Below are 13,860 nucleotides of genomic sequence, written 5' to 3'. Positions count from 1 at the left end.
CGTGTGTGACATCAGCCAAATTATGTGTTATGAGTGCACTGAAGCAGTGCCTTGGCATTTTCCATAGGGGATTCATTAAGCTCCGTAGAAAACAGTTAAAACGCAACAAGAGTGTCATTTGGAGATTATTTTTTTTTGTGTGACATAATTTCAATACAACTTTCAATTTTAAAACAATGCTTCAAACATCCATAGTGAAAGCTCTTTGCACAAGTGCAGGGTTGGGAGAAAGTGTGATTAGTGAATGAGCTTTTTGGGATTTGTTTAAGAGGTATCAGTCTGAGGCTTTAACGGCTTAGCCTAACTTTCAGGCAGTCAGCAGGCGCAGGGCGTCCCGGACTCCAGATCAGCCGTGAGCCCTTTGCTCAGGAGGAATGCATCCTGCTTGGGTTCTCTTCCCAAGAACTTCTTCAGCATGTCAGCAGCATCCTCAGAGCCTCCAGGCTTCAGAACACACTTCCTATAGTCCAGACCCACCTGTTTAACAACACAGAAACATGAGCAGACATACAAAAGGCATATTTATGCACAGGACTCACAAGCACTGCAAGTTAAGCTGACCTTAGGATCCATGATGCCTTCTTGTTTGAAACGGGCGTAGAACATGTCCATGGAAAAGACTTCACTCCACAGGTAACCGTAGTACTGAGCATCATATCCTCCAGCCAGGTGACCGAAGGTGGCAGGCATGTTTGTCCCTGTAAGAGCACGGGGGGTTAATGAGGTATTGATGAGGTAATCATAATAATTGCATTCAGTTTTAAAATTAGTTTAGAAATTAAAATTCTGCTAATAGAGATGACGTTTACAAATATTCATTATAAAATTTGTGCCAATTTTGCTATAGGTGAAATAAAATTAAACAACATTGTGAAAGTCTGAAAGTCATTGTATAAATGTTATAACTTACATTGTATAAATTACTGTGCATGGCATAAATATACAGTATAAGTAAATATTGCTTTGTATTACTAAGAACAAAAATACATTCTGGTTGATCACCTTTATGCCTGTCACACTCAAAAAATTGTCATTATGCAACTAAAGTGCTTATCCTCATTCCAGGTGGTAATAATATGTACAATTAACTAGTAATTCCTCAGTGTGTTCATTTTGTGAAAAGATTTTTATTGCATTACTGTGACCCAAATCTCATTTTACCTGGTGAAGCAGGAATTCCCAGAATGTCCAGGCAGAGTTTGGCATACTCCTCAGCCGCGTCGAGCCCATTCTTTGTGTGCAAAGCCTGGTCCACCTTAGCCAGAACAATCTGCCTCAAGTTAAACAACCCTGAAAAACAAGGAGGATACTTCAAATACTATTAAAATACATATTTTTTAATAGATATTGAAATCTATGAATATTGGATGACATTTTTCCACAGCAATCTAAATAAAAAAAGCAAGGATTTGCTTAAATTGTGAAAAGTAAGTGTTACAAACCAAAACAGAGTCTGTGGTTGTAAGGGAGGGATTGAATAAAAAGATGTCAGCCAAAAAAGGAAACTCGTTTCAGTGTTAATATGTTGAAATAAACAGCTTACAAAGACAATATTCCTTTGGACTTACATTAAGAGTGTTTTCACACTTGAGTCCTTTTTAAAAAGAACCAAACTCAGACTCCTTTAAGTGGACCAAGAGGTGAACCAAGTGAAAAAGAAAAAGTTGTCTTTACGTTCACGGTCCCTGTCCCTGAAAGAGGACTCAGATCCATTTTGGTCCAATTAAGTAGGAAAGTGGCCTCAGACCTGTGTTCATACGGCAGCTTTTTGGATCTAGTCCAGGTCAGTGTTTGAAGGCTGACCCTATAGCCTTCAAAATTTGATCTCATTCACTTAAATTGTATGTGCCTCACTAACAAAGATATTTATTTGTAAAGATTATTATTATTATTATTATTATTAATTATTATTTTGTAAAACAACATTGCTACAAATGCTGTTGAGTCCAGATGTCCCAAAAGCAGCCACCATGATGAACAGCTGATCTGTACTAGAGGTGTTGAAATTAATCGTTTCTACGATGCATCACGATGCGGACATGGACGATTCTGCATCAATGCAGTAATAGACCATAATCGATTATAACCTACTGGTGTTTCTCTGACGTCATTCGTCACATATGCACTTCTCACGGTAGTGTAAAATGGCGGCAAAACAAAACAAAAATGAGTAATAAAAATGCACCCACTATTTTAACATTTAGGCTACAGCCTGAGCGTGTGTGCTCGTGAATGTATGTGTGTGTGCAAGCGCGTGTATGAGTTACTGTAACTTAAGTACACTACTTGACAGTTTTGTGCGCTTTTAGGATTTACTAATGTTTATAAGTTCTAAATGCTCCTGTCGTCTGCTGTGTTCAGACTTGATGTTGGCTACATTCAATGTACTTTCTTGAGCAGATAAAATAAAAATGTATCTGACTGCTTGTATTAATTGACGAAAATGTAGCCATGTGCAGTAATATTGAAAATTGAGGATGCAACGCATCATTATATCGAATGAGTGACATGATAATCGTAATCAAATTTAATCGTGAGACCAGTGAAGATTCACACCCCTAATTTGTACGGAGGCATCTAATTCGAGAATGGAGAGATTAAGTAAGCCTGGACTGATTTGTCACAATGGACATTTTTAGCGAACAGTGCCGTTAGCTGAAAGTAAACCTGAACCGTAGTCAGACCGCCTCCTGAGATGGTCTCGGTTCGGTTCACTTTTAAGGATTCTGAGAAAAAAAAAGAAAAACACAAACCACGCTAAGACTCCTGAAAAGAACCAAGTGTGAAAACACCTTAACAGAAATATTCAAAATAAGACTAGGAAAGTGTGTGACAAATTACAGTGCAAACTTTTGTTTCATGTTGACTTGTAGCTAGCAGGTGATCAGTTCAAGTTGTCGTCTGTGAAAATGACCACCACTGTTTGTTTTGTCTATGGTCACCTGTGTTAGCAAGTCTGGACTTGATAAGTTTGTCCAGAAGCTCCTCTGGAATGGGGTTTCCTGTTTTGTAGTGCTTGGACATGCGTTGCAGTGGCTCCTTCTCCCAGACCCAGTTCTCTAACATCTGAGACGGAGCTTCCACGAAATCCCTCTCAACGTGAGTCCCGCTGAACATTGCAAAGTCAGTCTGAACAAACAAAAGTACATCCATAATTAATCTTCACACACTGCAAATTAGTTGCAACCTAAGTGACACTGAAAGCCTCGATTCAGACCTGAGCACAAAGCTGGTGCATCACATGTCCAAACTCATGGAAGTACGTTTCCACTTCGTCGTGCTGCAGCAGGGATGGAGCGTCAGCGGTGGGCTTGCTGAAATTAGCCACCATGGCAGCCACAGCCATTTGCCTGGTCCCGTCCGGGAGCAAACAGCCGGGCTGCAGGCCAAAGCATGCAGCATGGCCGTACTTCCCCTCCCTACAGAGATAATGGAGAATTAGCGATTAATCTAGCTGAACTGCCACTGAAGCTCTGCGCGCAGGATATAAATGGGTTCTAAATCTCAGAAATCCTACACTGAAGCTGCCTGGCCACCCTCAGGATACAGGGGCCAGTTTCACCAAACCCTTCTTAAGAAATAACTTAAAGGGCACTTCACCGCTAGCAAAATGGGCTTTCAATAAAACTTGGCTGGCTATGCAGTAGAAGAAGAAAGAAAAAACTATTTTGAGTGATGAAAAAAAAACCCGGAAATTGCCGTTATCTGACTAGAGGAAACATCTTCACTAGGAAAGGTCAAACAGGTAGGAACAGTTCAAATCCCTTAATGCACTAGGCATGTTGCCGTCCAAGGCCACTCCGCCCAGTCTGCTATGGATATGTTTAAAGGGATACTCCACTTTTTTCGGAAATAAGCTCATTTTACAACTCCCCCAGAGTTAAACAGTTGAGTTTTACCGTTTTAGAATCCATTCAGCCGAACTCCGGGTCTGACGGTACCACTTTTAGCATAGCTTAGCACAGATCATTGATTCTGATGAGTCCAGTAGCATTTCTTTCAAAATGACCAAAGAGTTTCAATATTTTTCCTATTTAAAACTTGACTCTTCTGTAGTTAAACCGTGTACTAAGATCGACGGAAAATGAAAAGTTGCGATTTTCTAAGCCTATATGGCTAGGAACTACTCTCATTCCGGCGTAATAATCAAGGAACTGTGCGGCTGTACCATGAGTGCAGCAGGCGTAATGATATGACGCTGCGCCTGAAAATAGTCCCCAGCTCGGTAACTTCTTCCAACGTGACCGGGACTAAGTTTGTCTAACCTATTAGACCTATTTTCAGGCGCTGCGTCATATCATTACGCCTGCTGCACCCATGGTACAGCCGCACAGTTCCTTGATTATTACGCCGGAATGAGAGTAGTTCCTAGCCATATAGGCTTAGAAAATCGCAACTTTTCATTTTCCGTCGATCTTAGTACACGGTTTAACTACAGAAGAGTCAAGTTTTAAATAGGAAAAATATTGAAACTCTTTGGTCATTTTGAAAGAAATGCTACTGGACTCGTCTGAATCAATGATCTATGCTAAGCTATGCTAAAAGTGGTACCGTCAGACCCGGAGTTCGGCTGAATGGATTCTAAAACGGTAAAACTCAACTGTTTAACTCTGGGGGAGATGTAAAATGAGCATATTTCCGAAAAAAGTGGAGTATCCCTTTAACCAGAGACAAATATCACCTTTCTTTAGTACTAAGAAAACATTTAGTCATAATGGTGTCAACTTGTATTGTTCCCGGGTAAATTGTAAACCACAGATTTGCGCTTTAAACAACTACTTTCTTGCCTGAAAAACTCCTAAAACTACATTTTGTGAAAATTACAGTAGTATTTAAAAAATGTGCGGGTTCTCCTCTGCTATTGACGCTTGCTGGTTAGTGAGAGACGTATTCTGGGATACCTGGCTGTCTCAAGTCCGCACAAGTCACCTCTCGATGCATCCTCGTGTGTTTTGGTAAAAAAAAATGAATATTTTGGTGCATTACTAACTTCTAATGTAGTTTATTTCCTCTGCCTGTAGATTACCATAATAATCATAACACACTGTTCTCGTCGCAACTGGTTCGACCGGAGTTCAGAACTGTATTTTTATTTTTTTAAAGAGCCCGTCTCAAGACAGTGGTCTGTTGCATTGATTTGCGAACAGATCACTCAGATCATTAGGATCATATCAGCTAGAAATACCAAGGGTTCACTCTAAGCATGGCGAGTCCGCTTTTAGCTATTATGCCAGCCGCAGCTGGAACCAGCTTCCAGAGGAGATCAGATGTGCTCCTACAGTAATCACATTCAAATCCAGACTCAAAACACATCTGTTTAGCTATGCATTTACTGAAAGCACTGTGCCAATGTTCGTCCGACTGTTTGTACTGTACTGTATTTTATTTTATTTTTCTAAACTGTTTTAATTATTCTTATTTCTTTTATTATTTTAATTTCTTCTATGTAAAGCACTTTGAATTGCCATTGTGTATGAAATGTGCTATATAAATAAACTTGCCTTGCCTTGCCTTGCCTTGCCTTGCCTTGCCTTGCCTTGCCTTGCCTTGCCTTGCCTTGCCTTGCCTTGCCTTGCGCTCTTTCTAGAGTAAATGCACCCTGTCCTGTTTATGGGTGCTCTCACTTCTGCTGAATGCTGCTGAAAATGATGTTGTAATAAAAACAATTAAAAACGAGGTCCCTATTTGACTCCTTTTTCTAGAGTGGTTACTGAATTTTTAATTCTGCAAAAAGTTACATTACAGAATCATGACCAATCATTCTTTACATTATTGATAATTCGTGTCAATTCAGAGTACTAGAGCACATCCTTATTTCTAGTAATACATATTACTACAAATATTACAAATATGTCTATATTTGACAGCCCAATATCTTATCTTCGAGGATTTAAGCAAAGTTATTTACGATTCTTATGAAAACAATCTTAAAAAAAAAAAAAAAAGAAGATTCTCAAGAAGTATTTTTAGGAATACATATTTTCCCTTTAAAAAAAGATAGCAATTACGAAGAATTTCAGATCCCCACCAGCACAATTTCAGTAGAAACCAGGTATGAGTGCTTACCTGGGGAAAAGATCCAGATAAAACTGGCCCACCACCTGGCCGGAGGAGCGGTCTTTAACGCAGTACAGCGTCACATCATCATGCCAGACAGGTGCTCCCTCCACCTGCTGAAAGGTGAGATTAAGCAGCTCCTGATAGATGTCCAGAAGGCCCTTGGTAACCACCTCCATTGGGAAATACTCCTTTAGCTGGTTCTGATCCACTGCATACTGCGTCTCCTCCACCTGGGTCATGTAGTAGCGTGTGTCCCAGGCATGGAGTTCTCCAGTGAAGGGAAAATTTCTCTTCTGGCACTCCTGTTCCTTCAGCTTCAGAATAACAGCCCTCTCTTCCTCACCCAGGGGCTTCAGTTTACGGGCCAGATCCTCTAAAGTGTGCAGGGGGAATAGAACACGTTTAACGGAAGGGTTAAAGACAATTCACCTTTGGCTAAGCCCCGCCCCCCTTAGTTACTGTTGCTACGTCCGACAACTTCATATTGTTCGACTGTGTCAACACGGTGGCGGTAACGTTAGTCACCTTCAAAACTACCACAACAGCGTGTCTGTAACATTAACGTTAGGTGTTTGTATCTTGAATAACAAAGTTAGCTAACATCCAGCCTCTAGTCAAAACATACAATCCTGACTTCCGTGATAACTAAACTATCGCTAAGCTTGCTTGCTAGCACCTTGATTCTTCATTAATTAGGGTAGAGAACCGAAATCATAACCTAAAACAGCATAAAACTGTCTAACTAGTATAACTTCACAGTAAGGTTAAAAGCAAAATGTACCTAAAGCACACAAAAGTGTGCTTGTTGATCCTTGAGGGGTTTAGCTGACTGTGAGGACGTCCACACAGTTTAATCCAAAGATGACACTTGTCAGGATTTGACTTCGGTTTTGGGAAGGGAAAAAAACGGACACCCCCCTCCAACCTCTCTGGGAAACGTGTATCTGTGTTACAAATGCCCCAGGCACAACGTTTAACCATTTTTTTGATAAAACTACGACGGTAATAGCCTGCCGAGACCAAAAATATGAGACGCCTGTGTTAAAGTCAATGGAGCGCTGTGAAAAAGTGTCGGACCTCTGTGGGAGCTCGTTCTTGGCTGCGCTGTGATTGGTCAATCTACATTCTAGGGTGTGGCTTAGCCAAAGGCGAATTGCACAACAATGTACTAAATTAACACTTTGCAATAATGTTCCATTTGTTAACATTAGTTAACTATAGACCTTATGCACCAGAGAAACAAGTGCACAGCCATCTTTAGAATATTGTGTTTGAACTTCAGTTTTTGCGGCAGCTCTGTATATTTCTATTGCATCGCTGTTGAAGAGTAATAAGCTAGGGAAGTGGATTTACTTATTGTAGAGTTAACAAGTTATTATGCCCATTGTAATGTTTGAAGCAGATGTCATAAATGTCAGTAGACTGGGAAGATTTTAAAATGTAAGATTTTAAGACTAACAATGAACAGGTGTTTATTTATTAATCTTTGTTAACTTTAGTTAATAAGAACTGCTATAAATTAATTGCTCATTGTTAGTTAGTGCATTAACCAACGTTAACTAATGGAACCTTATTGTAAAGTGTTACCAAATAGGCTACACTACTGTTCAAAAAAATATTTTTTTCAATAAATTTAAATGAACTTTTTGTCTGTTTTTAATATATTTGAAAATGAAAAATGCCTGTGATGGTAAAGTTGAATTTCCAAGTGTCACACGATCCTTCACTCTAATTTTATTTATTTTTTTATATAGAAATATTGTACATAACTTTACTCTCACCTTAGATCAATTTTAACCATCCTTGCTAAATAAAAGTATTTCTTTCTTTAAAAAAAAATATATATGTTTTTACCATTTATACTACAATAAATAAATAAATTGATTTTCTAAAATGTTTGCTTTAACTCAGTATAACATCATTATAAAAGTTTCAGCTCTTATCTCAGCTCTATTTTATTTAAATATTTTTTTTATATATATATATATATATATATATAAAATCTGGTACATTTCTATGTAAAGACAGCAGTCATTACCGAGGAAAGTTGCAACCTTCTTGGAGGCCTTGGCCATGTTCATCTCAAGCACAAAGTCAGCATGAGTGCTGAAGCCCAGCAGGCTGCTCTTCTTGGAGCGCAACTCTACAAGCTCCTTCAGAATAGCAGAGTTCTCCTATCAGGGGAATCATTACAATAACGTTATTAAAATGATACATTAGCATTAATTTATAGCATCACCTAAAGTGTTTTCAGGTAGCATTCTAATTATGGTAACAGTTGATTTCTGGGATGTCTGACCTCTTTGCAGCGTGAGTTGAAAGCCTCCTCTAACTTCTTCCTTGTCTCTGGGACAAAGCACTTCTTCATGGTGGGAAAATAATGAGGATACTTCAGAGTGAGCTTCAGTTTTCCAGACTCATCTTTCTCCAGAGAGTTAAGGAAATCCTCAGGGAGCCCACCTAAAAAATAAAATCATCTATGTAAATAAATGGTTCACAGATTAATTTGAGTCCCTGTGGATAATTTAATTTCTTTTTTTCTACTGTTTTGTAGGAACAGTAATGATGCACCTAATGCATCCTTAAAATACCTTCAATGTAGTTATTTATTTTAGTCGTCACCTAATTAGCATGTCAAATTCAGCTCTGTTCAATTTTGTCACATCGCCAACAGTCTCGGTCACTAGAAATCAATAGTCTTTCTGACATGGAAAATTACGTTGAATGTCCTTTACTAATGCTCAGATTCAGAGCAAACAAAGTGAGAAAATGAATATCAAATAGACTAAAATTCAATAAAAAAAATACTGAATACATTTCTCTAAGTGTTGGCATAGTAACTTTTAACGTTTAACTAAATTAAAATGACTAGCTTTGAAGTTGCACATTGCAAATACAGTGTTTTGCATTTAGGGTAAAATATGTTATTAACAATTATTTACACCCTGAGTTACACCAATGACCATAACTGCCTTATGGAGGCACTAAATCTGATCTTCAATGTCTCTCTGAAAGGAAAGTACTCTGCCCACCCACCAAGCTCCTCTCGAGAGTAATACAGGCAAGTCGTATCTTCATTCAGGTGTTTGTTGAAATCGATACACAGATTGCTCATTTTTTTCTTGATCTTTTTGATCTCCTGTTACAGGGAAGACAAAACTCAGTTACAGGCTAGAAGAGTGTGTTTGCGCTACTGTTACACAGCAAACTGAAAGTTAGATCTTAGTATCTGACCTCCTGCGTCTCTTTGGGAAGATGGAGGCCATTTCTCTTCCCAAGCTTTATGAGTCTCTCCATGTAACGCTTGGCCTCGGGTGTCAAACTCTCATCCGATAGCTTCTCCTGTTAAAACAAACAAAAAGACAAGATATCAAAAATAACACTATCAAAATTTTTAAATAAAATCTAGGGGATGACGACATGTTTAGAGAAGGTGTTTTAAACTTACATCATCTTTACCTGTTTTTATATCATTCATGGCTAATAAAAATATGCACATGCTGGTGGAGCAACACACTAATATGTGACTTATTTGGTAAAGTCAGTTAACAGGTTTCCTCAGCTTTCTCAGAGCTCAGTTCAGTCCCTGAGAGATACTAGCGTTTAGTTCCTGAGAGAGATGTGCTAGCGCTCAGTCCCTGCTCACCTCTAGAGCCACGATTCTCTGATAAACATCTTCCCTCATACTCATCTCCACATCAAACTCTGACAGCTTCTTATCGGCTTCGGTGCTGGCCGTGCGGACGTCCTTACAGTGGGACACATGCTGAGGGAAATCCAGCATGTTCCGCTGGACTGCAAAAAAAAAAAAAAATCAATTTAAATAATTTTGGACTATTGTCTCTATCTATTCCCGTGCTGCGCCATCATGAAAGCTTATTATTTGAATGCGTTAAGCCTTGCAGTTTAAAAACGAGCGCTTTTTAATCGTTCAAGCGCAGGAAGCAACGAAAGAGGACTCATTTTGGTATATGTGCGCTGTCTGACAGAACACGTGGTTCGTGAACAGTTGTTTTTGGCACCTTTTTGGGCTTGAACAGTCAAATACACACTCGTATGTGTCAAAATGCCCGTCTTTGCGAGTATCCTATCGGCCTAATAAACCTGCTGCTGTCTGTCATTTAATGTCAATCAGACAATATCATTGCTCTTGACTGAATCACTTTTGTAACTTTAATAAGTATAATGTATATTTAAGTTACATGGTGAATACTATGCAGTGTTTTTGTACATTTGGTTACTTTATACAGTTATGTAGTATTTCTATACAGGCCTGTCTTGTGCTTGAGGTTTTTCAGGTAGGTCTATTTCATTTGTATCTTTGTTCTAATGTAGTTGTTTGCCCTATTGCTTATAATTCATTTCTTTGTTCATATTTTACTAATTTATCTCTGACTGTTTACTTGTCTTGAGTGAGCTTTACAGTTTTTACTTATGTTAGTTAGGCTAGTATTCATTGTTTTGTGATATTGAAATTGATAATATTTATGAAATTTCAATGGTATCAAAAATTTTGATATATATACATAAATATATAGTTATCGTGAAATTTTGGACAAATCGTCAAATAACACCAATACTGATAGTTGATTTAAAAAAAAAAAAAAAAAATCTCTACCAACTAATGCTCAAACTATACAGACAACACTCATTTGGTACGGTTCTATAATATTAGAGGTTCTTTTTTATCATATATAATAAGGCTATTCATTATTTTCATATATAATAATTACACAACTAAAAACTGAAATGTTTGTATACAACTCAGTTCCACATAAGGTAGTTTATATAAACGCTTGTATTCACGTCAAATATATTCAAGCGTACATATATAATTAACAATAAGTAAGCTCGTCTCTAGTGTTTTTTATAGCTAACTAAATTGTGAACATTGGTTAACTTTCCTGAGGTAAATACAAGGTTAAGTGACATTTTTTATGTTATAACTTGAATTAAAGTGGGAGGAAAGCCATTTACTGTTTGAATTTCATGACAAAATTGAGAGAATTTGAAAGCGGAGACTTTGTTTCTTATCAGAAGTAACAAAGCACAAAGCTCTTTGTAATTATTGGATGGGAGGTGTGCTACAAATGTTTGGTTCAGGGAAAAAACCCAGACCTGGCAAGCCTGGTTTGAATTAGGGGTGATTCATAGTGAAAATAATTTTATCGACCGATCCCGGTTATTGGCCGATACATCATACCCATTTTAGATTGTATCCATAGTCTTCAAAATTCAGGTGAATGTGAAGAAAAAAGAAAGAAGAAGAAATGAAAGGAAAGGGGCCATTTATAATTTGTTTAAATTAAATTCAAATTCAGCTAATTCAACACCTTAACAATGGTAAACCGCAGCGGGAAGCGCACAGGCTGGTCAGCGTGTCATTATGCAAAAAGTGCTGAATGGTGTATACCACTGAACACAGCTTTCTGCACACTCAGACTTTTTTTCTATGGAGCTTACAAATGTAGATAGATAGAAAAACCTGGTATATATTACTTTGCACATGTCACCTCTGGGCTGAACTATTAAGGCAAAAGTAATCTGAAACAAACAACAACCGAATAACCAAATAACAGAAGTGCTGTGTCAATAAATGTTTTATTTATTAGTGAAATTTCAGTAAATGTTGCGTAAAATAAAGAGTTAAACATCATATTTACATCATTTTGTGTACAACACATTTGCCTTACCCTTAAATTTTAATGGTCCCAGGCTTTATTTTCTTTAGGCAAAACAATATTTATTTTATAATAAAGGTAACATTTCAATTGATTTCTACCTGTGTACTCTACTTCCACATCAGCGAGGGCCTTCAGGGTGTTCTCATAGCTGACACTGGCCATGTCCAGAACGCCGACTGTGTCATACACCTTTTTGGTTTTGGCAATAAGTTCTTCAGTAAGCTGGTGGATCAGGTCAGGAGTGAGGTCCCAGCGCAAACGGTTGTCATCACAGACCCGATCCGCAGAGCCAAACACAACTTCACCTGAACAATGAAGATGACAATGCTTAGATTGAATAATACAAAAGTATGAGTGGTAACACTTTATTTTACAGTGTCCTTGTTACATATGTTACATGTACTTACCATAGTAATAACAGTAAATTATGCATATAACATGCAACTAACCCTCAAACAAATCCTAATCCTACCGTAGGTCATTAATATTACTCAGTACTTAAATGTATAATTACATTGTAACAATGAAACCTTCAAATAAAGTGTAACTGTACGAGTTATCACATTGAACTTAAATGTGGATCTAAAAAGGTGTTCAGCTAATAAATCACAATGTATTGTTCCTGAAACAACATATCCATCAACAAATCGTGAAAAAGGTCAATGATTTTAAGGTTAGGACTATGATTGTTCTATCACCTGGTAATGATACAGTGAATTTAGAAAAAAAAACTTTATATAAGTAGATACGTTCCGATTTAGAGCTAAATAAACACTGATATCTGCTCTTTACAGTTATTGTGAATCATATTGTTAAGGGTGTGTGAGTTTGCTATTACATTTTAAGAGCTTAAAGGTTAACCAGCTAATCTTGCTCTACTTGAACATGACATGTAACTTATATCTAATTAAATTGAGCCAGCATAATATAAATAGAGTAACAGCGTCAGAAGAATATTGAGGATATGTTTTTGTAAAAGGAGAAATCATGGAGATAAATGAGTCTCCAGCAATATGAAATGTGTGCCCTGTCATTGTGGGACGAATGGCGTGTGTTTTCACTTGTCGGAACCGGATGGCGAGCGGCACCAGCTGACCGAACTTCACAGCTGACCCACGAATACTAGCTCACTGCGCTAACGCGCTACAAACACCACGTCGGTTCTACTTAAGCTTCATTTAAACAGCAGACAGATATGTTCAGGTTCTTATATTCTAGCGGTATATATGTGGTCTAGAAGATTAGCGTAGCTAACTTACCTGTAGGTGCCATTTTCCACTCAGTCACAACACCGCGTGTATAAGCGACGATTCAAAGAACCTATAATAGCCGCTCAGTCACTCTTCCTGCTCCGGTCACATGACTCTCCGTGGATTGGTCGGAGACTTCTGCAACAACCAGAGATCTATCAGGGCTGGGCCTGGGCGATATGGCCAAAATAAAATCCGATTTACGATTTAAATCGTAATTTGAATCCCCCTTAAAATCATTCTGCAGATGAAAAAGAAATGGTTCAAAACAAGTTTTAACTTTATTTTGTTTTGATTTTCCCTTCTGGGATTTGATCTGGATTTCCCCCTTGGGGTTAAAGTGCAATCAGAAACAACAAGCCAAAAAAGCCAAGATGGCAGGCCCTTCCCTTGTAAACAGTGAAAATGTAACATAACATAAAATGGGTGGATTGGGATTGGGGGGATGTAAAAAAAAAAAAAAAAAGCATCACAATAAGTGAATTGTGATTGTCAAAACATTTAACTAAACAGAATTGTATTAAGTTTAGTGACAACACAATGTTTACATACAATGACTGGTATGCAACTGTTTTTATTATTGCTTGACACAAATGTCACAATTTCAACATCTATCTATAACTCAATAACACTAGATGTAGCATAAAATTCTACTATCAAAACTAATGTCCTTCTCAATTGATATGAAATATGAAATAGCCTATTTAAAAAACAATTCATACTTAATCAATGCTCTTACCATGTTCTAATCTAACCCCAGGGGTGTTTTTTTTTGTTTTTTTTTTGTTTTTTTTTTTGCTATGCCTAGCAGATTTCAAAGATTTATATAGGCTAAATGAAGATCAAACTGAATGAAAACTGAATAG

General features: G+C 37.7%; 1 protein-coding gene across 1 annotated transcript; it reads right to left on the bottom strand.

Annotated features, from left to right (window-relative positions):
• Positions 1 to 166: 166 nt before the first annotated feature.
• On the bottom strand, positions 167 to 13,395 carry thop1 (thimet oligopeptidase 1). The gene is made up of 13 exons (XM_084395275.1): positions 13,004 to 13,395; positions 11,843 to 12,049; positions 9,707 to 9,855; positions 9,295 to 9,402; positions 9,097 to 9,199; positions 8,360 to 8,520; positions 8,099 to 8,234; positions 6,067 to 6,433; positions 3,218 to 3,419; positions 2,943 to 3,129; positions 1,162 to 1,290; positions 562 to 698; positions 167 to 477 (listed from the first exon to the last, which is right to left on the bottom strand). The coding sequence occupies exons 1-13, from the start codon at positions 13,014 to 13,016 to the stop codon at positions 316 to 318; spliced, it is 2,061 nt and encodes a 686-aa protein (XP_084251401.1). The 5' UTR covers positions 13,017 to 13,395; the 3' UTR covers positions 167 to 315.
• Between the last annotated feature and the right edge of the window lie 465 nt (positions 13,396 to 13,860).

This window comes from Rutilus rutilus, assembly GCF_951802725.1.
Source record: "Rutilus rutilus genome assembly, chromosome: 22".
NCBI lineage: Eukaryota > Metazoa > Chordata > Actinopteri > Cypriniformes > Leuciscidae > Rutilus > Rutilus rutilus.
This window is presented reverse-complemented; position numbering and strand designations above follow the sequence as displayed.